Source organism: Gossypium raimondii, chromosome 8 (assembly GCF_025698545.1).
Source record: "Gossypium raimondii isolate GPD5lz chromosome 8, ASM2569854v1, whole genome shotgun sequence".
NCBI lineage: Eukaryota > Viridiplantae > Streptophyta > Magnoliopsida > Malvales > Malvaceae > Gossypium > Gossypium raimondii.
Window position 1 is genome coordinate 58,289,236 of NC_068572.1, and position 24,804 is coordinate 58,314,039.

General features: G+C 33.7%; 2 protein-coding genes across 6 annotated transcripts; both read right to left on the bottom strand.

Moving 5' to 3' along the window:
* Window positions 1-608: 608 nt before the first annotated feature.
* LOC105792520 (DNA polymerase zeta catalytic subunit) lies at window positions 609-12,547 on the bottom strand. Of its 5 annotated transcripts, none has more exons than XM_012621132.2 (24): window positions 12,374-12,547; window positions 12,154-12,236; window positions 11,798-11,864; window positions 11,663-11,712; window positions 11,436-11,548; window positions 11,274-11,316; window positions 10,723-10,791; window positions 9,907-10,062; window positions 9,628-9,799; window positions 9,453-9,544; window positions 8,953-9,372; window positions 6,655-8,221; window positions 6,010-6,231; window positions 5,870-5,920; window positions 5,452-5,795; window positions 5,158-5,300; window positions 4,348-4,939; window positions 3,960-4,106; window positions 3,488-3,763; window positions 3,286-3,393; window positions 2,637-2,842; window positions 2,118-2,421; window positions 1,169-1,783; window positions 609-1,033 (listed from the first exon to the last, which is right to left on the bottom strand). In XM_012621132.2, exons 1-24 carry the CDS (start codon window positions 12,483-12,485, stop codon window positions 860-862), a joined length of 6,126 nt encoding a protein of 2,041 aa, XP_012476586.2. In that variant the 5' UTR covers window positions 12,486-12,547; the 3' UTR covers window positions 609-859. The 5 variants fall into 5 exon arrangements, with proteins under 5 accessions (XP_012476586.2, XP_012476587.2, XP_012476582.2 ...); XM_012621133.2 differs by having other exon boundaries at window positions 6,010-6,195; window positions 11,663-11,715; XM_012621128.2 differs by having other exon boundaries at window positions 11,663-11,715.
* Window positions 12,548-15,930: 3,383 nt separating this feature from the next.
* On the bottom strand, window positions 15,931-21,114 carry LOC105792522 (probable linoleate 9S-lipoxygenase 5). The gene is made up of 9 exons (XM_012621135.2): window positions 20,885-21,114; window positions 19,590-19,864; window positions 19,299-19,509; window positions 18,537-18,836; window positions 18,365-18,450; window positions 18,179-18,292; window positions 17,789-18,096; window positions 17,435-17,698; window positions 15,931-16,900 (listed from the first exon to the last, which is right to left on the bottom strand). The coding sequence occupies exons 1-9, from the start codon at window positions 21,045-21,047 to the stop codon at window positions 16,147-16,149; spliced, it is 2,475 nt and encodes an 824-aa protein (XP_012476589.1). The 5' UTR covers window positions 21,048-21,114; the 3' UTR covers window positions 15,931-16,146.
* Window positions 21,115-24,804: the final 3,690 nt, after the last annotated feature.

The window sequence follows — 24,804 nt, forward strand, 5'->3', positions numbered from 1 at the left end:
ACATTTTTTTGGTCTCGTTCAACGCTCATAATATTAGGACAATCATCAAATGCACCACACCATAAGTACCTTCATCCTAGCTATTTTTAGAAACTATAGTCTTCACCAAGTGCACCACACCATAAGAACCTTCATCCTAGCTATTTTTATCTCCAACTTTTTTTCCTTAACATGAAATATCGATTAGAATATTAAGAATACCGTAGCTCCTATATGTATATGTATATATATAAGAATGGCGTAGAGTTAAAATAGGTTTCCTAATTCTATTTGAAAAAGGTGTAGAGTTACTTTGACGATAAAGTAAGGATAAAAGATGACTTACCTTTAGAAACCAAGGCGGTTTAAAGTTCTTTTATTATACTATATCATTACTTAGTAAAATATTGTTTTGGTGCCTCTCAAAATTTAAAAATTTCATATAAAAATATATTTTAAGTCTTTTGTAATATTAAATAAATATATTTTATAATTAAAATTAAAAGGAAACAAGGGATATGTGGCACATGTTCGGAGCTTCATTGCAAAATATTGGTTCGATTAATGTTACTCGAGCTTTATGAGATGAATAATCAATGCTACACATATAGAGACACTAAGGCAATAACTTCCAGGCTGAGGAACTTTTCTTTTCCCTATCACTATTATTTTTACATCAATTCATGAGGAAATAAACAACAAAACCAACCAGGCAGAGTGCTACTGAATGTTAATTTTACTTTACAGTTTTACATCAGAAAATATACAATAATTACAATTTTACTACCGTGTGTAAATGCAAAAGAGTCAGCTATATGAAACCTGAGAACGTGTTAGAGAGAACCCTGACCTTATTGAGTTCATGAGAGAAGAACTGAGTTTAAAACCACTCCACCATACACTTGGGATACAAACCTTTATCAGTGGCAACGGCAGACAGACCTTGAAGTTCCTTCTGAACTTTACGCCTCTCATAGAAAACCGAGCACGCTAGTGAATGGCACTTTACCCCACTCTCCACAAGCCAGTCCCCTCCTCCACAGTGCCGGCATATCTGCCCGAGAATCAATAACCATGGTAAAGCAATGCAATTGCAAGCATCAATATTATGACATTCAATATGGGAAGTTTAAACAAACAGAAAATCGGGTAAATGATATGAGATTAGAAAGGGAAACATGTTACTCACAGCAACAAGGTGCTGCATTTCTCTCTCTAGTTTCGATGTCCTCCCAGTTATAGCAGCTACAACTGCAGTTTTGTTTTCAGAACATTTACTACACAGATGGGTTGATGCTTGAACCAATTCACCGCAGAGTATACAATGTTTTGAAAGATAATAGTAATCAATTCTTGTTCGCTGTGGATTTAGAGCATGTACGCCACATTTACCAAAAGCTTCCCTGGCAGGGCGGGGCATTTCTGAGAACCATCGGTTCAAGTCACCACCAACAAGCCCAAAAACTCTCTGCAATGCTGGGATTATCTGTTTGTTGATGTAATACAAATCATTTAATCTGTATGGGGAGTTAATAGCCAAAATTTCCAATGGATCAACCACCATGTCAACCAGGCGAGCCCCAGGCTCCCCGTGGATAACAACATAGGGTACTCGCTCTGCATATCGTGGTTCTGCTCTGGGATCTGCTCTCATTGCTTTAGCTGCCACAATTGCAGCTGGTGGTAGAGAACTTACTTTTGTACTATAGGTTCCCAAGCGAACTTCTTTTGCAAAAACAAAATCCTGAAGCGAAACCCTACCCGACAAAATCCTTGTCCATTGACGATGCAAATATGCTCTAACCTACACAAAACAGCAAAATGTAAATTTCATTATCTATGATAAAAAGAATTTTCCATCTCTTAAGGCAAACTATCATATGGCATTCACAGTGATGGGGTATAGCTTCATGGTAATTTCGAAATTGGGGGGCTTACTTTCCATAAATTACAATTTATCAGGTATATCAAGAGGCTCTGGCTCCACAATAACCAGACTGGCACTTAACTTAAAGCCTGGTTGCCAGCTTGATAGTTCTTCATTAAACCAACTTGTTAAATAATTAAGGCCAATCATTTTCATGTGGATTATCAGCTTAGAAGTAAAGCATAATATATAAATAATAAAACTTAGATACCTTTGATATATCTTGATGCTCAAAAAAGAGTTTCAATGACTGTTCCAATGTCTTCGCAACAGCACCACAAGTATCTCTGCGAACCGTCTCAATGCCTTTAGCATCAAAAATAGGTTTGACTTGGCCGGGGCTCTCATAACTATAGCCAACATAGCGCTTCTTAGTAAGGAGAAAACATGGGTGATAGACTTTCTCCATTTTCAGTGTAACTGGATATGGGTTCATTGCAGTTATTGCAGTTGCAATCTCGCGCCCTATTTTGAATGATTCCTCGACAGTGCGCCCCTTGAGGAGGACAAACATGCTGCAATAGATTAAGTTCTTTAGTCTAACCCTTCCCTAAATGCATGATGGAATTAAAAATCTAGTATTATATTTACCATGCACAATAAAAGATATTAAAAAGATTATGAACCTACTCAAATCATTTATTGTATATCACTTGTAAAACAACATGCATCACAAAACCTTTTTGACTTGCATTTCAACCCACTGCAGTAACAAGGTTTGACTACATACCTGTCAGTGTCACCATATATGACATTAGCCATCCATTTCTCATGTGCATTTACGTAGGAAATAGCTTTTTCAAGTGTGCCACGACCACATTGAACAATACTGTCTGCAAGCTCCGCACAAGGCATGCGACCACTAAATCCAGCAGCAGTATAACCATATGTTACATTTGCTATCAGCTTCAAAGCAAGCTGTCTTGCATTGAATATCTGGAAAGAACATAAAGAAAAGCAACCTATCATATTTATAAATGGGCCTAGATAAAGCATCAAAATAAGAACAAAGCACGTCAAATGTTAATTTATCCAAACAAACTAGGTTGTTTCACATTAGTTCCAAGTATATACACATAAAATCGAAAAAGTTATAAAATGGTGTACATGGTTAAATAACCAAACAAACAAAATAAAATACATATCAAGAACTGTTTCTATTGGATTAACTCAGAAAAAAGTTATTGAACTTCTAGGAGGGTCAAGAATATTTGGTGGAGAGAAAAGAAGGTGAAAAAGGATAAGGAATGATCTGAGCTAAGCAAGACACTGCATCAGATAATTGGCAGCTTGAACTCCCAGAATATGAGTAATGTAATTATTCTGATTCTATTTTAAAGAAAAATATGAAGAAACAAAATTATTAGGAACAAAAATACCCTCTGAAGAACTTTCTGTGAAGGAGTCAAATTCTTCATTGCTTGTTTCACCATTATTCTGGTTGATAATATTTCCTCCAGTAAGCGAGGAAGAACTCCTTTGCGTACCTATAGAACAACAAAAGTGGGCATAACTGAGTATGCAGCATCCTCTTTATCTTCAGAAAATAAAAGGAATTTATACTATAGAAATGATAATTACCTTTGAAGGCACATACATAACACCATTTGGTGTAAGCAGCAGTTGGTCTTTTAAATCCCGCAAAACAGTTGGATCTGGTGCATATGAACTAACCCCAAGAGTATTTACTTCAGAATTTGCAATTTTTCCAAGGCATGTACAAAAGCAAAGATTGTAAGCAATTATCATCGATGGATAAAGAGACTGAAAGTCCAACACAACAACTGGATCTGCATAGAAGCCGGATTCAGGTTCCATCACAAGAGGCAAACACTCCATCGCAGGTTGACAAGCAACCTGTATAAGAGAAAAACTGAATCAATATTCGATCTCAACCTTTGCTAGTGCAAAATGCACAGTACAAGATGATTACAAAGAGAAAGATGAAGAAGCACAAGCAGTGTATATCATGGTCTAAAAGTCACCCAAGATGAAGCAAGGATGAAAATCATTAGCAACTGGAAAGGAGGAAGGAAAAATGATAAGCAATAACCTGCTGATTTCCAGGAGAAACAGCAAGATAATTCTGCGTATGTGCCAACCTCAGAAACATGGATTCAACACGAAACTGAGAACCTCGAGAGAGAACAGAAAAGAAATCGATGCCAAAAACACGAGCAAGTTCTGATGTTCGATTTATCTGTAAATGCCAATATGATCACAATGTAAAACAGGATGAACTGTAAAACCCGGGAGATTGACTTATCTTCATAGATTCACTGTAGACAACATGCACAGCAGGCCAATAAGGACAAATGAGAGCAATCAAAAGAATAAGTCATTTTTGGACAAAGAAAATGCTAATAGTCCAAGGAGACAATAAAATTTGTCCCAACTGGCATTCTGCATATAGAATTGAAGAAAAGTGTTCAGTATCATACCATATCAAGTTGATTCATCATCTCTAAATTCAACTTTGCCCTTTCAACAACATATTCGACACATCTGTACCTTGCCTGTGCAGGACCACTTGAAAACCATTTTGTCAATACTTTACAAGGAATTGATGGAATTTTTCGCCCCAAAACAGATTCGGATACAGCTTCAACTGTATACATATTAAGTTTAACTTCACTACGCATTAACCGCCAGACATTGAGGACAATTCTGCCACCAACATGGACACCACTTGCATGAGTTCGGCCCCATTCATCCTCTATTATTGCATCTTCAGTCACAATATTATCAGCAACCAATGGCTTAAGCAACAATTCATCTTCTAAACCCTCTTCAGATATGCTAGTTTCTTCAGCTTTTATCTTGGTTTCAGATGGTGTCCTAGATATTTTATTAAGCAATCCTATGCCGAGATATGAAGCTCTTTCAGCTAGAAAACCAAGAGAACTACCTTGTACATCCCAACCCATTAAAATATCAGGATCAAGAGAACATAAAACCTTCATAAATTGACCAAATAAGTGCTTTTCCTCATCAAAAACAAACACTTTAAACCCAGATATTCCATCAAGACTCCTGCAATAATATCAAGATGAATTATGAAAAGTTAAAAAGGATGTACACTTGTTACATGAACAAAATAGCACAAGAAGTTTTTGGTGAAATTGATGTTGCCATCAATAGAAAGTAGAAATTAAATAAAACTAAAAGATGAGAATGACATGCAGAAACAAACTATGGAACACCAAAGGATGCAGAATAAACGAATCAAAGTGCATCACAAGCTAGCACACCTCTGACAGAATCCAGTGTTACTATACAAAAGCACATAAACTTCAGTCACATAATCATTGTCATTCTGAATTGCAAGAGCTATGACAGTAATGGCATCAAATCGAGGATCAGGTCGTAGATCTCCTCTGGATTCTGTGTGAACCTGCCAGAAAGCATTGCAGTCGTACAGAGATCAACCTCAGAACTTTTTCAAACCAAGAAATCATAATCAGTTATTTTATTTCAGTAAGGATATGTAATTTTCAAGCAACAACAAGAAATAATGCAACAACAAAAATTTTCATGACTGATACCTCCAAGCTTAACACCGTAAGCTGCTGCCCAGCACCGACACTTGCAGGATCTCGAAATCCAATTTTGCTTAGCGGAGTGGGCAAGGATTTTCCATCTGGACCTGAAATCTGAGACAGATCTTGTGAGCCATCACTGCATGAATTAACTTTCGTAACTTTTCCCTCACTTAGACACGTTGATTCATCACAGCAAGGCTTCACTTCTGAACCAAGGACCACATTCTTCTCTGGATGCCCTTGTTCCCAGATTGATCCCGTGTGATATTTAGAAGTGGTTTCAATCAAATCCTCATTATAGTTAACAGGCGAAGAGTTTTCTAGGGCAATCAGACACTCAGAAGAGCCTGCAAAATGTTCTAACTTATTAATATGGTTTATCCGATTTTTCTTTCTACAGAAGAAAAGTCATTAACTCTACCTGTTAAAGATGGAGACTCTGCTGATAGTGCATTTCTCTGTTTAGAAGCTCCTAGAAATAAAGAAAAAAAATTATGGATAAGAAATTGAAAAAAGGGTAGGAAATAAAGAGGCAGCACTATAAACAAATCTGGCCAATACCTTTGTCAACACATGACAGCCATCCATACACAGAATTTGCAGAAGGGGGTGAAAATACAGGTGTTAACAGGTACAAGAAAGACCCATCATTTTGATAGTGAGTAGGGACGCCCAAGGCAGCTTCTTGAAATTTAGAGTTCTTATTTTCAATGAAGTTGTTTTGACTTTCCGTCTCTTCTCTGTCCCCTGAAAAAAAAGGGAGAATCTCATCCAAAGCTCTCCCTTTTGAAAAGAATAAAATACACAAATTGGTCAACAATAAATGCAAGCAATCATCATAACTATAGCTTTTCCTAAGGGCCTTAGATATAATTCTTTTAAAAAAATGCACAGATGAAAGCAAATTGCCAAGAGTATTATACACTTTACTCTGACCAATACAAGCTGCCCAGCCAGTGACATATTGACAAATTTTTAACAATAAACCATAACCACGTGACAAAAGAAACCTGTTTTTCAATTTCTTTACAGACAAAACACACTTCCCTTTCTTTTCTTTCTGTTTTTTATACAGAGGGGGAGGAATGTTCTTGATACATGGTAACAAGATACATAATTGCCTATGTTAAGGAGAAGTGGTTTTAACCAAAGATAAAATGCAATGAAATGTTACAGTACAAGATTTTAGAGAAACACAAAATTCACCTGATGCTACTTGATAATTCCCCTCAATAAAAACTGGAGGCCAATATCTGGTAGTATGTGTATGTGAAACATTTTCAGTAGTTCCTTCATTCCAATCTGCTGCTGGGGGTCTCTTGCAGAAGGTCATGCCAACTAACTCCACAGGTCTTTCCTCATTGTCAACAGCCAAGCCAGTATGGGGACCATGTTGTCCACCAGGACCAACACCACAATCTTCATTCTGCAAATCTTTTTTGTCAGTCATTGCATCCATGAGCACAAGTTTGTCAGTAGATAAGGAAGTTCCACTCGCATTGTAATCTTTGAGAATGTAACCATCCATTCCAAGCACTTCATGCTTACATGAAGACGCTGACAAACACCAAGAGCCACTAGTCCCTGTTTGCTGCATTCTCTCATCAGGAGAAACTATCTCCTTATGGGATTGTAAAGTGTCTGCATCAGGAGTTACGGGTTCTACAGAAGCTGCTAGAAAGTCAAACTTTTTACTGTTACAAGTTTCACAAGGGCTAATAGAAATTGCTGAGTCATGTTTCTCCGGGTAAAGCTTCACTGTTGACGTCTTACCCATTTGTTCAGGATTGCCTGTGTTAGCCTGTGGTGGATTATAAACGCCAGAAATCCAGGGTAGAATACAATCTGTCGGATCAGAATGGGTAGGTTTGAAGCCAACGGCCTCGTGAAGTTCTTCTTGTACATTGGTAATTGATGGCCTATGGTTGAGAGAACCAGGGGCCCTCTTGTCAAGCTCATCATGTAACTCATGAAAATCTAATTGTTTTGGGCGAAAGAAAATAGGTGTTTCCTTTTCGCCCTTCAGATGAACACTTTCACTCCTAACAAATCCACAACCAGCAGACCCAATGTGGCGGCTTCGCTTTTTTCTCATCAAATCCCGTACAGAGCATTCAACTAATGTGCTTGCTTCTGTTTTATTGCAATCGTTGGCATCTATATTTACATTTAAAGGATTTGAAGTTTTCCCCAAATTATTTTCAGCTGGGAAACTTGTGCCTAAATATTCTTTAATTTCATCTGCACATGCTTCAGTAATGTTGAAACCAACACTATCCAAGTTATCCTTCCCCTTTTCTGTCACGGAAAGAGGTAAAGAGCCCCATAAAGATTTTTTCCTTTTGCGTTTGATACTTAATGTTTTATCACTATCCTGTGAAGACTTCTTATATTCAGTTTTTATGTCACTTTTCGATGAATTTGTAACTGATCCTGCAGAAGGTGATAAAGGTAGATCATCACTGGACCCATCTATTTGGGGAATAGTTTTGCCTGATGAGACTTGGGTTTGATCAAAAGAATTGTAAGTACTATCCTTCAGACCCTCAAAGTCGATTAAATCCTCAACTGAATCAAGAATATCCTGACATTCCTTCTGTGATTCACTCTCATAATCTATACTGGCTTTCTCTAGCACCTTATCAATGGTTGTTGCAGGTAACAAAGGAGTCAGAATAGACTCACGAACAAGCTCATCATCTGAGTTTATATCTTCAGCAGCATGAGAAGTGGCAAGCCACCTCAAAAGCCCCAAAGCTTCTGTATCTGTAGCCTGTAAATGATAGGACAAGTAGAAGAAAGTGAAGCCCAAGTAAGCAGTTTCAAATAACTTCAATAGCTCATAAGGCTAACCATAATGCTCTATGAATCCACTAAAGTTTATTCATCCACAATTCACAACTATGAATCCAGAAATGAGAACCAGACAAAGAATATTAACCTTACTGGCATTAAAATGCTAGTAGAACTAACCCCAGTATGAAAAAGATGCTTGCATAGTAAATACCTGGCTATGGTATTCCATTGCAGATTATATGGTAACTTAAAAACCTAAAAGGAATTTACTTGGGAAGAAATTTATAAATGCCTCATCTAAGAGTTAGTAGGAGTGTTCCATTAAGCTATTCAATCGAAGGAAAGATGAAAAATGAATTCAAAAGCACCATGCAACACCTTTCCAGATAAGGTATAAAATTCTACCAACCACTAAAAATTATCATGCATTGAACTTTAACTGTTCGAAAAATAAAATTTATATCACCAAAAGACCCAAAACATGTACCTGATGCCTCTATGGAGAGAGAAGGAGAAATTAGGAGGGCCAATGAAGCAGTCAAATGGCTGCTTCTATTACCCAAAAGAAATTCAGTAGCTAATGGCCCAAATATACATCTCCAATACTTATAAATGCATGCAAATATAAATGGTCAAGAAATGAAAGCCAATGAAGAGTAAAGAAACACTAGCATTCAGGAAGACAAACACAAATTATACAAGAACTACCTTTGAGTTAGAGGGCAGTAGCGTTTCCGATGAATGAATTTCACCAACAGACAGTAGTACAGGAGATACATCTTTGTCTTCAGATAATGCAGTATTCATCTCCTTTTCACATGGCTTACAGTGTTGAGGGAGAGATCCTAGCTGGTTTTGTTCTTTCGAACAACTCCAAGCTTGTGGAACATTGTGCTCTGAATTGATATGTGTATGTCCAACCAAATTTCCATCATCAGCAGAAGGCAGGACTGAGTGTTCAAATCCCAAGTCACTGCAAGGCAAATTTTCAACTTTGCTGCACAATTCCTTTAGTTTGTTGTCAAATCCAAGACCAAGTGAGAGAGCTTTTAGAACATCTTCAGGAAGTGGCTTGTCAGGGTCAGATAGTAGAACTCTCTCATGCATCCTTGTCCTTTTATACTCCTCCTATAAGACCAATTGTAAAGTTTAACGAAGGAACAGAATATTCACATGTAGAACAGCTTACAGGTGGGAAGAGTTCAAACCTCCCAAATCGGAATAAGTGACTGAACCATTTTCACATCGGTAGAGGTCTGTGATAGAGATGTATATATTTTGAATTGGTGGTTAAGAATGTCTGAAAAGTAAAAGTAGAGAAAAATTTTAGATAGGAAATGAAGACTATATGTTGCAAGCATTGCAAGGAAAAGGCATACAGACCATCTATAGTAGTATCTCCCTCAAGTTCACATAAACTTTGACGTTTAACATTGCAAATGTCTTGGACTGAAGATTCATCAAGTTCATTTGGAACATGCCACATCCATTCACTTGGAATTGTGGAAGATATCCAAATTGGAGAACTTACGCGCACATCAGAACTTGAATCTGCCTAATTGCAATTCATATCATAAAAGCGAATAAGATTTTACACAAGAAAGGAAATTCAAGACTTTATGAAGCATCAGACAACAAGGGGGAAGGAAAGACAGAAGTGACCTGCAAACCACCAGAACCCAATGTCAAGTCATCCACCTTCTGCTCCTTTTGACCATAGCAATTAAATTTTCTTGGATGGAAAAGATCAGGTATGGGATTACGAAACTTCATCCCTGATAAATGAAGATGACCCATCCCATACAAGTTGTAATCCACCTAAAAGGAAGAGCAGAGATGAGATATTGAAAATGCCATAAAAAAGAAGAGAAGGATTGAGGAAGTAGTGTGATTGAATATTCCAAGGAGAATGGTTTGCATGAAGCATTTAAAGAAATAATAAGATTACTTTCAAGATGAATAGAAGTGCCACCATAAAATTTTCACAACCATTCCGCTCAATGGCTGCATTCTGAGTAGCCAATGACGAGAATTAGAAAACCATATTTAAGTTACCGGCTATTAAAAAAATTACATTAACCATTTGACAATAGAAAATACAACACAGGCCCACAATTAAGCATGTGGTGAAGTACGGTAGACAGATATAGTCAATTTGCAAATAAAAAATAAAATAGAAAGTAAATACCTACAGCCTCCCAATATAACAATTCTAATACATATTTCTGCTGTAACATGTGCATGCCTAAATCTGTGAAGCAATAGTATAAAACCATTTACCTATTGCTGGTATTTTAACAAATCCACTATTACAAAGAACTGTTTGTCACTCAAATTTGTGGAATATTAGTGTCTGACAAACAAAAGTAAAGTTCACAACACACACACACACACACACACACACACACACAGAGCAATAGTAATTAGTGATTAAATGCAATACTAAGATTCACACAAAAGAAAACTATATGCACTTACAAGAAACTGGAGAATAAATGGAATGTGCGATTCATGAGGCTGTAAGATTTTATCCAGCACAGCACCTGCCTGAAAAAGCATAAGCAATAACCTATGAGTTCGTTAGGTAAAATTCTAGATCAAAACTGAATCTGAGTCTACAATGTAATAGCATAAGCAGAAAGTGACAATCAAATGTCATATATGTATTTCTAATTGCCATGCAACTCAGGGAACAATTTGAAATTATACTTTTAGAATATCTAAACAAAGAAAAAAATGAATAATTGAAATAAAGAAACATCAATTGACATGCAGAATGTTCTAATTAATAGGTATGCTAAACATAATATACCACTTCTTATGACTAAGATTATCTACAAGTCAGTGCTGATGTGAGATCAGAAGGTAAAAACTGGCATAAGCATATAATCAAGAGTGCAAATGAAAACAAGATGGTTACAATGAGAATGGAAAAAGTCCAACGCATGAAACAATGAATGAAAGCAAATATGAAAATCGATGAATGATAGTGAGAGGAAAAATGTTGAATAGCATTAACAAGTCCCTACCAAAAGAAGATTGGCAGCACGAGAGACATCATGTGGATAGTAGCTTGGATCATGTCAAGGTCCTCAATATCTTAGTCTAATTTATGAATGCAAAAAGTTCTTTGTTTCAAAAGAAACAAGGAAAAGAAAAAACAACTATCAGATAATATAATATATGGATACAGGTGAATCTTCACAAATAGCTCCTCAGATGAATGATAACCATAAAATTTCTTTGCTCGTACAAGGCTGCAGCCATGGACATGCTGCCGTTTCGAACCAGCACCACCTTTAAGCTGCAAGTTCAGTTCAAAACAAATTCACACCATAACTGCTGCATCAGTGACAAGGAAAAAGAGACCAAATGCACAAATCAACAATAATAAATCCATGAATTTAACCAAACATACCTTCAAGGCTTTTTCTAAGGCAAGAGCTAAGCCATGTGTGCATTCATCATCTGCTATAAAATAGACAAGGAGTGCAATTTATTTCAAATACTATCCATATAGACAAAGGCAAAGAGTACCAAACATGCTCAGTACCTTCTTGGAGTATACGAGTGCTCTGAGGTAACATATCTGCCAATGGAACATATAAATAGGGCAAAGCCTAGGAGAAAGAAATGCAACAATCAAGCCCTCGTAAACAAGAAAGTAATTATAGTTGTCAAGTTTACAAATAGTATAAGTCATTCTTTCCATTCGTACTTAAGAGGCTTAGTTAATAATACTATGCAAACACATCGGTGTAAGCTAATAAGCTCCACTTGCTTAACAATCTCGAAATCCAAAACACATAACAGCTCGAGTGCTGGACCATTCATAAAATACAGCAACTTTCTAAACTAACTACAAATCCAAGCCAATAATCAAGAAAGAAAAGAAAGTAAGAATCGTACTCTATGAATATGCAAACAAGTCTTCTGACCAGCCGGTGTCGAACCATAAATTCGAATAACAGGAACTTCATTAACTTTTTCACCTTCAAATTTTCAACAATTGAATTTAAAATAAACTCGAAGATTCAAAAACATTTTAGCTTCATCACAAACAACAGTAGCTAAACAAACGTTCTAGATATAGTCGACTATTAAAAAAAAAATGTAAAGGAAATCGTACCTTGAAAGCTACTGTAGCAAACATCGAAGCCAGGGATTGGCGGTGCCATGTAATGATCGATGGACACGATTCGAACGCTGAAAACGCTCGAATCTGACTGCGAATTCAACATTTCGATTTCTCCTTTTTTATGAGAAAAAAGGGAATTCAGAGGGAATGAGGGGTTTTGATTGTTTCGTAACGATAGTAATAAAGAAAACAAACGAGATGAGTAATAAATGAAATAAAGGTTAAAATCTGCTATCAGTCTCTGTACTTCTACGAAATTTCATATTTAGTCCTTGTACTTAAAAAGTTAAAATTAAGTCCTCCAACTTTCTAATTTAAAAAATCTCAGTCCAATCATTAACATTGTTAGTATTTTTGGTCAATTTTTCAACTTGACATAATAATTAAATTGCCCTCATAAAATGTTGTGTATAGTTGACGGATAATAAACTTGTTAAGTTGACTAATTTTAACGGAAATTAGCAACAACAATAATGATTAGACTAGGATTTTCAAACTTAAAAAGTAAGATGATTGAATTTTAACTTTAGATTAAATCTCAAATTTTTAGAAGTATAAAGACTAACAACATATTTTAACCTCAACTAAAATATTAATGCCTCCTTTGCTAGGATAGTAGATTAATTTACGCATAATGTCAAATTTAGCCATTAATATTTATATATTTTGTCAATTTGGCTCTTATTCATTTTTTTAGTTAAATTTGACCATTAATCTTTCAATAAGAGTCAAATATTTTTCTTAATTATGTTAGTGTGGTAACCCGCATGATAATCTACCTACATTTCATGCTGACATGACATTATTTGTCTTATATGTCACCTCAAAAGATAATTCAAAAAATATATTCAAAAAATTAGTATGAAGTACATGTGGATCGCCATGCAAGTGTCATGTTTAAATTTTTAATATTTTAGTTTGTATCCTTGTTAAAAATAACAATAACTCTTTTTTTTTGAAAGATTGAAGGTTAAATTTGACTTTTTAAAAGATTGGATCAAATTTAGTTAAAAAGAAAAAGGGTTAAATTGATAAAAATATATAATATTGAGGTGAAATTTAATATTATTATCTTTTAAGAAAAAGTTTTATCATTATATAAAAATAATTAGTATAAATTTAAAATAAAATTAAAAAATACTAAAATAGGCTTCTCTAAAATAAGTAAAATAACTTTGATGCTTTTGATAAAAACAAAATCGTGGCTAAAAATATAAGATTAACTCATATGTCTATATAGTAACTCTATATATTAAAGGAAGGCTCCTTGTGACACACGTTAAATACCTTTTATTCATTCTTTTTGCCATTATAATTATAATAGTAAATTTTCAGTTTTGGTCCCTCTATTATAATAACATTTAAGATTTAATTTTATATTTAATTTAACGTGGTCTTTAATTAGTTTAAATAATTAACATCCTTAGCTATTTTAATTAAACTTTTATGTTGAATTTTAAAAAAATACTACTCTAATTAAAAATTGTTTTAACATTCATGTCATCTATAAAAAATATTAAGGAGGCTAAATATTTGGACTAACTAATGACACAGCTTCATTTTGGTCATTATAATATAATGGTAAAATTGTAGTTTCGATCTCTCTACTATGCTCACGTTTGAGATTTAGTTATTATATTTTAATTTGACTTAATTTGGCCATCTACTTTTCTAATAGTATTAATTAGTCTAAATAATTAGAATCCTCGGTTAAAATTATTATGTCAATTTCTCTTAAAACACCTTTTGAACCCAATATATATTGCATGAAATTGGATGGATATTTTAAGAAAAATCAAACTTAACATTTTGACCGAACAATTAAGGGTATCTACTATTTCATCTATCTGATGACATTATGTAGAGGAACCAAGTTATATCAAATTGAGGTATAGATACAAAATTCTAAATTTAAACATAGCAGAAAGACCATAACCATTATTTGATCTAAAACAATTTATCTAACATAATCATTTACCATTTAATTTAATAAAAGAAGCTTGATATTTTTATAAAAAAATCTTTGTGAATAGAATTTAATTATAATAAATTATTATATGTTTACCAATAATAAATTGGGGATAATAAATTAGTAATAAAATTATATATGTATGTGCATAAGAAATGATAAAAAGAATTATGTTGGAATGAAACTTGTTAATATTTTATTAATAATATTAATTACTTTTGGTACATATCGTAATTATTTATAGAATTTTAAGAGAGAAAATATAAAAGAGATTTTCCCGACGAAGCTGGAGAAAATATAGAAAAGATATCAGATAAAGACCAGGGTCAGTAAGTAACATACCATGAAATTTGGGTTCTATGCTCGAATTTTACCTTTTTGGACTGCGACCAAAATCCAATAGTAAAATTATATACTATTTACTGAAAAGAAAAAGTGTAGTAGTCTATTCATTTGAGTTTTGATTTTTTTAAATATATAATTTATGAATACATGTTAAACGAGAATCACAATCAACTTCGCTCTTTATCTTATCCTATAAATCACTTTTATATCGGAAAAGTTGTAAATTTGTTGAGGTACTTTTGAAAATTGTGAAATTAATGGTTTATGAAAAATGATTAGGAGTTGTTTGTATCCCTAACATCTTATGTCTCAATTTGTTAGTGCTTTTCTTTAGAAATTATTTTGAGATTTTAGCCATTTTTGGGTGATATTGAAAATGAAGGTGTAGAGGTTTGTAGACTGATGAAGGTTGATCAAATTTATTATTTATTTATTTCCTTTAAGCTAAGGTTTTAACAATGAATAAACTAAGCAATTAAAATATTTTTATTATATGAAAATTTGGGCTCAATTAAGATATTAAATCAAGAAAAAAACCCTGTAAATCAAGATGATACATTTGTTGGGCTCAATTTTAAAAATTCAGAAATATAAATCAAGAGTTTAAATTTTTTTTAAAAACGGTCTTGTTTTTTGAATTATTATGGTATGAAGATAAAAATTTTAACAAAAAGAGGTAAAGTTTGTAGGGTAACAAAAATAGGCAGAGAGAAAAACGAAAAGAACAATGGAAGAGAGAAAAGATTTACCTGAAGTAGGCTTCGATGAAGGGGTGGAGTACTAGCAGCAGGAGGTGAAGGAAGCAAACTCTACTTAAACGGGTAACAAAAAGAGGTCGAAAAATTTTTAGGGTAAAAAAAATTGGCAAAGATGAAAATGAAAGGAACAACCGAAGAGAAAAAATGTTTACTTAAAGGAGGCTGTGATGAAGGGTAGAAGTGCTATGGTCGGAGTTGAAGGAAGCAAGGGAGTAGCTGTTGGGCTAAGTGAGAGTGTTTTTTAGGTGAGAAAGTGGGGAGAGTAAAATGGATTTCTTAAGCACCGAATCAGACATTCAGTAGAGAGGAGACAATAAAAATAAATAAATTTACCTACATAAGCTCGTAATGGAATACACCCGCAATAGGACATTCCATTGCACCAAATAGTTGTTTGTGGTGGGCCCTCAAAATAGAGTTGTAATGGCGTAGCATTACATTGAACCAAACATGTAATATGAGTTCAAACAAAAATATACCACACAATACACATTGTACTATTGAAGTACTCAAGCAAATTACAAGAAGCAGAGTGCATATATATAAATCTCAAAGAAACGTGCAAAACACACCCAGGAAGCATAAAGAACATGACACTGACTAACACAAATTTGGGCAGCAATACGATGATGTGTTGTAATGCCAGCAACACTTATTTAGTATAATGATGCATGCCACTTAGCTCAGTCTATTTAGATTGATATGCTATTCGGAATTCCCTTGCCAGGAAGTCCAACTTCACCGGTTGGAAACAACAAAGTGTACGGCACCTTGACCGGACCTACACGATTCTTCCACTTCCCGTCCTCGTTCATGCTTGTGATTTCATCTTCAATTTCAGCAAGTCTGTCGTGAAATGCCTTGAAATACGACAATGGTTCTTTATCTGTCGTCCAATTATCTTCTCGTGTTCCAAGATACACCTCTTCTGATGATTGTTGTGATAGAGTTTCTACCAATGTCATCCCTTGGAGGCATGTTAGTTGTGGAGTTATTGTTTTGAGGAAAGCCTTCTCTGGGTTGTTCGCAAGCTCAGTATATTCAGGGGTACCTTTCTCAGGCATGAACCGACGGCTCCCTGTTGGACGGTTCGGAGAGTAGCCTCCGTAGGCGTATTGTCCGAAGTTGACAGCTGCATGGAAAGCAGAGGCTAACCATATGATAATAGTGCAAGATTCTATCAGCTCTTCACGTGTTTGCATTTTAGGCCACCAGGGTTCATCTTTCTTGTCACCATGACCTACCTCTCGAAGTTCTTTCCACCATGCTTGAAGTTCAGGGTCTTCTTGGACCATTCCATCTACCTTGTAATAGAAGGAACAGTAGTCACTGACCCACTTTTTAATTGCAAACCATATCTTCAACCCATCCACAGCATATGGATAATCTTCTATTACTAGTTTGTCAAGGTCTTTGAGGGAGTTTATATCACCATCTGCAATTCCTCTGAATATAGAAAACAAAATACGACTTGAATGAGTATATGATCATTCATAGTATTGTAATTGAGATTATTTTAAGGGTGAATTACGGGTAAGTTTTCATTTTGGTCATTTAATTAAAAAATTTATAATTTAATCATTAAAATATTCAGAAGTTTTTATTATCATATTGCAGCTAAAATCTTTTTTTTTTCTCCTTCTCTACTATAGTTCAAATCTTTTCATAAAATAGCTTTGGATGTCACAAATCTGTGAACCAAAATTCAAATAACTTTTTTCTCCAATCTCCGACACTGACCGTTAAATCGACTTGGATCTAAGATATGTTCTTCTACTCATCGATGTGTGCCAATCCACTGTACCAATCATCAAATCATTGCGTGGAGCTTGCTAGCAGAACTTTAAAAAAAAAAGCTTAATAGTCCAGTGAGTTAATAAAAACTTTCGAATAGTTTAGCGAGCAAATTATAAGTGATCAAAACGAAAACTTATCCATAATTTAGTAATTAATGGTATAGTTTACCTTTATTTTAATTACCTTTTCTTGAGATCATTAGGAAGTGATTGCTCCATGAAATTCCAACTTCTATAAATTACCGATGACATCTCCATGGAATATTGCCCTGTGTAAAATGTTGTCTCTAACACTCCACCTGCATTCACTAGAACTTCCCTGGCTAACGCATTAATAGCCATCGTGTCACGATAGTGTGGGTGCAGTAGTTTATAAATTGGATGAACCACACTCAGCTGCCTGTTTGTTGCAATAATGAATGGCTCTATAGCTGCATGACTGTTCAACCTGAGATCCCCAAAACACACCTGATTAACACACACAGACACACACATATGTTTTTACTTTGAATTTGATGGAATATCCTTAATTAATTACCAGTGGCTTATTAGTTGATGATGACCAGTATCAACCACAGCTACATAGGCTTTAGCTAACTGCCAAATATGACCCTCAACTCCATCTTGTGTTGGAGTGTACACCTTACTAACAGCACCAAACTTATCTCCTTTTTCATTCGGCAAGCTCAACTCGATCGCCACCGGTTTCAACGTGTTGTCGTCTCTCAAGAAGAGAAGTGTCCGTGATGCATAAGTCTTTGTTTTAGTTTCCTTGTTTATCTTCCGAAGATACGGCATCACCGAATCATGATGATCCAATATAAACAACCTCTTGTTCTTCAGTGCCTGTGCAATCAAATATTCCCAACTTATAAATATCCATAATAACAACTCTAGGTTAAGGATAATTAAGAAATAGTATCATTACCTGTTCAGCACTAAGTCCATCCAAGTTAGACTGGATATCCTGTTTTGTAATACAACTGTTTTGATTACCATAAAATTCAGGATCTAGCTTGCTAAGTGGAGGGAATTCATGTTCCTGTAGTTAATTTACTGATTATGAGATCACATGCATGTAAAGATTTAATATATGTAAAAGAATTGGACTTGCTTTGAGAAGACGAATGAGAAGAGGGTTCAAACCGGCAATCATTTCTCTAGCAAATTCTTCATCCCTACCCCATGCAGCCCGGTCCTCTGCTTCCATAATTTTTTATATATTAACGTTAATTAAGTCAAAGATTTTTAGCTCTAAATTTAGAGATCATATATATAAATAATACCTTTAATGACTTGAGGCAATGGAAATTTTCCTTTGCGAGAAATAGCCCTGAAAAAGCCACTGGTGAAAGAATCAAAAACATTAGAAGTTCCATCGTCGTACACGTTATTTATTTCTTGAAAAGATTCGAACTCGTCCCGAATGTAAGCTTCAATTACAGGAGACACTGCATGAATCAAGCTTTTCCACTTATTATCTCGGAATTCCGATTTCTTGTGCCGGCTGAATTGTTCATCTCTAGGGACGTAAATATTAAACTGATCGTATTTAAAGTTTCTGCTCTCCGTCTTTTCCTTGTGATCTACGTAATTAAACATAACAAGAATTAATATATTATAAATATAAAAAAATTAATAAAAGTATCATGGAGGTCCCTGCAGTAAGAATCTCATTGCATTTTGTCTTTTTTACCCAAAAAAAGAGGTAAATTAGTTCATTTACATTAAATCAAAGAGCAAATTGGTCATTTTATTAAAATTTTTATCTATTTCTACTATTAAAAACTTGTCACCATATGTCAGCATGACATACACATGACGTGTTTGGCTATTCTATCAGGCACGCCAATTTTTAACGGTGCAAATAGGATAAAATTTTAACAAAAATGTCTAATTTGCTCCTTGATCTAATGTATAGGGGCTAATTTGTTATTTTTTTGTAAAATGGACAAACTGCAATTTAACTCTTAACACAGGACCACTATGGTACTTTTACCATAAAAAATCTAAATTACTTAATATATAAATACAATAATTTGTTTAACCTAATATCGGCCGACCGGTTCTTCCTCTCCTAGGATAAGGATACTCATGGGAATCTCCGAGAACAGGGAGCCTTCCCAAATCGTTGTACACAGCATAATCATAAACTCGATCCCATACCTCAAGCTTTCCTTCTCCATTTCCTCTCAACATTCTCAACTCTTCTTCTCTACACTTACGAAGTGCTTCTGGGGTATCACGTGGAAGATATGCCTATCCAAATATATAAACTTAAACATATATATATATATATATAGACATATATAATGATTGAGATAGTTGGTTGGAGTTACCTTGGTAGAGAAGAAAATACGGCTCCCTTGGTTTTGGTAAACCCAAGAATTACAAAGGAAGTGGATGGGACCTCGACCAGGAACATCTTGAAGAGTGATGGTTTTGAGGTAGAATTCACTTTCATATGGATTATGGACCAAGACAGCTCCTGGTGTTCCAAAATCTTCGTCCCACTCAAAGTAAACATGGAATGTTCTGTCTTCCAAGTAAGCGCTTCTGTTATTCCATCCTTTTAAGTGAATCTCTGATCCTATCTTTCCTCCATATTTATTTTCTACAAACAAAGACAAATCCAAAATTACTACACCTATGTTGATTATTTAGTACTATTATCATTAATTCTTCATTCGTGTGAATCTGTTTAATTTAATAAAAATAGGATTAATTCAAATAAATGAATTCGTGTCAACTCTAGTTATTGCTTAATAAAAAATTGATATAATGATAAATTTAGCTTTTAAGTTTACATTATTTGTCAATTTGGACTTTACATTTTTTAAAAGTCAAATTTGATCATCAACCTTTCAAAAAAATTAAATTATTGTTTTTTAAAACATGACACTCACACGCCAATCCATATGTACTTTATTGTAATCTTTTATGAACTTTTATAATTTTAAAATTATTTGTTGACATGGTATATAAGACAAATATTGTCATGTTAGCATGTAGTACACGAGACTACCACATAGGTTGTCATGCCAACATTGTTAAAAAAATAATGTTTTAGTTAACATTTCCATTAAAATAATTTGATTTTACTCTTTTTGAAAATGTTAATAGTCAAATTTAGCTCAAGAAAAGAATAATTGTCAAATTGACAAAAAAATATAAACATTGAAGATTAAATTTATCATTATGCCAAAAAAATTTGTGAATCCCCGACCAAGGTATATAGGTCTGTATGCATACTTAATATTATGCATAATACTGACATTTTTCCCGTGAGCTTGCAGGTTGTATCTTCACCAATAAACCCGTTTGGACTCTCCTTAGAGTACGGGAGGCAAAAACCCACCATGAGGAGAACACCTTCGTTCAAGGGTCTGATCGATTATTCGGCAAATCGTACTTTAAAAACTTATCCGAAAAGAGAACCAACCCCTCAACAAATATTATATAATGATAAATTCCTTGATTTATTTTACTTACTAAAATAGTGTTATAATTTGAAAGAAAGTAATTAATCATTAACCAATACATGTTTTTAAGCACTTGCCAAGGAGTTGGGCATTAAATTCCTTAATTTTTAACTGATAGGAAAAGAAAAGAGAGAGAGATGGAAGAAGTTTACTAGGGTTGGAATCGACGATATCAGCACTAATGAGCTTCAAGGAAACCTTTTTCTGAAGAAACAATATTTTTCCGGCATCGTGCAAGGCTGACCATTTGTCATCAGGGTCGTTGAAGTCCTTTTCGGTCTTCCTCATTAATACTACGGTGCTCGGAATCTTCATGGCTACAAATATAAAGAGGATCTGTTTACGTATGTTTTGGTCGTTGGCTTTGTAGAATGTGGGAACATTGCTGTGGTTTTTATAGACAAAGATTGGCTGGTCTGGCTATAACTACAAGCCAAACTCTACTTCTTTTTATTTAAAAATAATAATATATAATTGGTTAAATTCTACTATTAGTATCTGTATTATATGTAATTTGTAGATTTAGTCTTTATACTTTAATTTTATCATTTTTTGTCTCTATTCTTTTTAGAATTTTAAAATTTTAGTATTGACTAAATGGTAGGGTTAAAGAGGAAACAGCTCCTCGAAGAGAAACCTTTAAACTGTCGTCCTCTGAGTAGTCAACTCGGATCTCAACAATAGAAAATATTGTCCCTGTGTCAGGGAATTTTTTCCCAACTTCAATGGAGAGTCATATATGGTTCATAGAGGGGGAGTGCCTCAGTTGGTGGAAGTAAGTACTTGCAAGACTTAGGATAGGTGTTAGTATTGGATGTGTGAATAATAATGGAGGTACTTGGGTGCATCGAAGCACCTATCCCTAGTTCAAGGACTAAAATAGACCTAGTTGTCAAGTGGACAAAAATATATATATAAATACAAAAGTGAACCTAGTTGCCAAATTCAAGAGTCAAAAATTATATTATCCCTAGAAAACAATATATATATATATATATATATATATATCAAATTACTATTTTATGTGCAAGATGAGATAATTGTATTACTAATTAAAATTATTAAAATACTAATCACATGAAAAATTATAAAATGTGGAAAATTAATTTAATTTTACAATAATTTAAGCCATTCCTTTCAGTATTCTATCCATCTCCATCTCTTAACTCATATCAACCCTTACTAAAAATTAAGCCAAAAAATCTAACTTAATTAACCTCGAGGATGAGATTAAAACTAGTAAAAGAATATTTGTTTTAATTTAAATGCAGGTGTAGTAGTGAGTTGAAATTAGTGAAAAGAAAAATTGTAGTTAAAGATATAAGAAGAAAATTAGATTATTTAACATATATGAAATTAATAAATAATTACAAAATCATGTAATTATATTTATGTTAAATAGTGGTCTTTTAATAAATAATTAAAAAGTAATAAAATGATAGTAATATATCAAATCATATTTTTATTTATTTCAATGAAAATAAAAAGTTAAGTGATAAAAGATGTATTTTATAAAATATTTAGTACACTATTAATGGAGTTTTAGACTCCACAAGAATGACCAAGTGATGACAAGTGTCCTATAATGTATAATAAAATATTATATATATATAAGAAATGAGACATGTGGTAATTTTTGAATATGCTTGTGGAATTAAAAATTTGCACTCAATGTACCAAATACTAATCCCTATCTATATAAAAAAATTTATTTTTATAACCAAGAAAACCTTAAATTTTAATATATTATAAATGAAATAGATTTAATAAGTTTATTTTAAATTTTAAATATAAAAATACATCGAAATAAAAGAGGTTATTGATATAGCTTATATATATACATTGTTAGAAATTGAGTTTCTTGTCATACATTGATGTCTAACAATGCTTGTTCAATGACTTGATCACTGATAAATTTGATTAGTCTAAATACGAGATAACCTGGGCATATTTATATGTTGGTTTTTTTAACGTCAGTCTTATTGGATGCTTTAAAAAGCAAATGGACTTGTTGGACATTCTCATTCCAGTGGTCAAGGCTAGAATTAAAGTAGTTGTATTTGTGAAGAGTTTGGGTATGTTAAAGAGTTTGAGTTCGACTTGAGTTTATGGTGAGAGTTTTTCTCAATCTCAAAAGCGTATTTTTGACTATTTTCAAGGAGATTACTTCTAGTTTAAAAGGGGCATCATTAATAAACAATTATTCAAAGATTATAATCTAAAAAAAAGTCATGGTCAAATTTGGAGTTTTAAACAATGGCTAGCTTAAACTTGTTAGTACAAATTTCTGGTGAAGAAAATCTCGAACACACGAATGAAACTCAAACAGAAAAAGAAGAAATAGGATAAGGCTCCAAGGCGTGTATCAAGTCACTATCTTTAAAGTTATATTCGCCTCCACCTATTTTCGGTGTGCAAATGAGTTCCAAGCAAATTAACCTCGAGGATACAATGAAGCCAATGACTATTTACGTCTTGCACTGACGAGAATTACTCTCTACACATTGAGCTATGTATGACAAGAAACTCAATTTTATAAAGGATTTCTGCAGTAATACTTTATAAAATAATCTAATAATATATTAGAAAACGAAGGAATGAAAGAAAGAATATTAGAATTTGTTGGTGTGTTTTCCAAATGAAATCTCATTCCTATTTATAAGAATTTTCATGCCCTTCATAGAGACATCTTTCATCAATAGGTATCTTTTGAATAATAATGTCTTTAAAATAAACACATAATTATTCATTTAATATAATAATTATTCAAATAATATTATTTAAATAGTTATAATTATTTTTCAAAAATCAAATAATATAACTTTTGATTAATTACACTCATTCATTTATAGTTATTGGAACATTATAAATAATTGAAAATGTTCCAACAATCTCCCCCCATTTTCAAAATATTTTAGATTTTGATATTCTTGGAAATCAATTTGCATAAATGAAGGTATCTTACGATTGAACATTCACTTAGTGAAAACATGTTAAAGTTAATCGAAATTGCATGGTAAACTAAGCTTTGAACCAATTATTACATTTGATTAACCGAACACATCTCACACAATGATTTCAACATCGATCAATGTATAGTATCTAGGGACACTATTATGGCCACACTTCCACTCACATAGGTAGATCCCATCAAGAGTATTTCTATAATTATAACACTCTAACTTATTTATGTTATGGGTCTATTAAGAGTACATTACTCATCCTTCCCTTATCATTACGGGTAACTAGCACTTTAATCTTAGGATGGATTTATTTATAATGCTAACAGTCACATACTAATGATGTACTTTGTCTCATTGAACTCAAGACTTGACGTTATACCAAAGCGTTGAGTCGAGTTTCCATCATAGGTGACTCTAATTAATAGGCTTGAGTCCCATCCCTCTTGAGGTCCTTTTTACTCATTTCTAGCAAGGCTTTTTATTAAAAGATCCGCCAAATTTTCACGTGACCTCACATAATTAATACTGATTACTCCATCAGAGATTAATTATCACACATAACTATATCTTAATCCAATGTGTCTAGACTTTCCATTATATACTTGGCTATATGCCATTGCTAGAGTAGTCTCACTGTCACAACAGATAGAAATAGGTGAAATTGGCTTAGGCCATAAAGGTACATCATAAAGCAAATTTCTTAACCATTCTGCTTCTTTAGATGCAGTGGCTAATGCAATAAATTCTGCTACCATGGTGGAATTAGTAATACATGTTTGTTTCTTGAAACCCCAAAAAATGGCTCATCCACCAAGAATGAAGATCCATCCATTATTAGATGCATGATCTTCCAAACTTGTAATCCAACTAGCACACGAATACCTTTCTAAAACTGAAGGATATCCATTATAACACAATTCATAGTCAATAGTTTTCTTTGAGTACCTAAGTACTCTATTCAAAGCTTGTCAATACAAACTACTTGGATTACTTGTGTACCTACTCAATTTTCCAACAGCATATGCAATATCTGGTCTTGTACAAGTTATTATGTACATAAAACAACCAATTAAACTTGCATATTTCAATTGATCAATTTTCCTACCAAC

Excerpts from the sequence above, each read along its gene's own strand:
- LOC105792520 (XM_012621128.2), bottom strand. The coding sequence starts at position 12,485 with ATGTTGAATTCGCAGTCAGATTCGAGCGTTTTCAGCGTTCGAATCGTG. Across the intron at positions 5,921-6,009 it reads GCTGTCATGTGTTGACAAAG|GAGCTTCTAAACAGAGAAAT; the intron begins GTATTGGCCAGA and ends CTTTATTTCTAG. Across the intron at positions 3,764-3,959 it reads TTTCTCCTGGAAATCAGCAG|GTTGCTTGTCAACCTGCGAT; the intron begins GTTATTGCTTAT and ends TCTCTTATACAG.
- LOC105792522 (XM_012621135.2), bottom strand. The coding sequence starts at position 21,047 with ATGAAGATTCCGAGCACCGTAGTATTAATGAGGAAGACCGAAAAGGAC. Across the intron at positions 18,837-19,298 it reads AACCGGTCGGCCGATATTAG|ATCACAAGGAAAAGACGGAG; the intron begins GTTAAACAAATT and ends TTAATTACGTAG. Across the intron at positions 16,901-17,434 it reads CCTAATGATCTCAAGAAAAG|AGGAATTGCAGATGGTGATA; the intron begins GTAATTAAAATA and ends TTCTATATTCAG.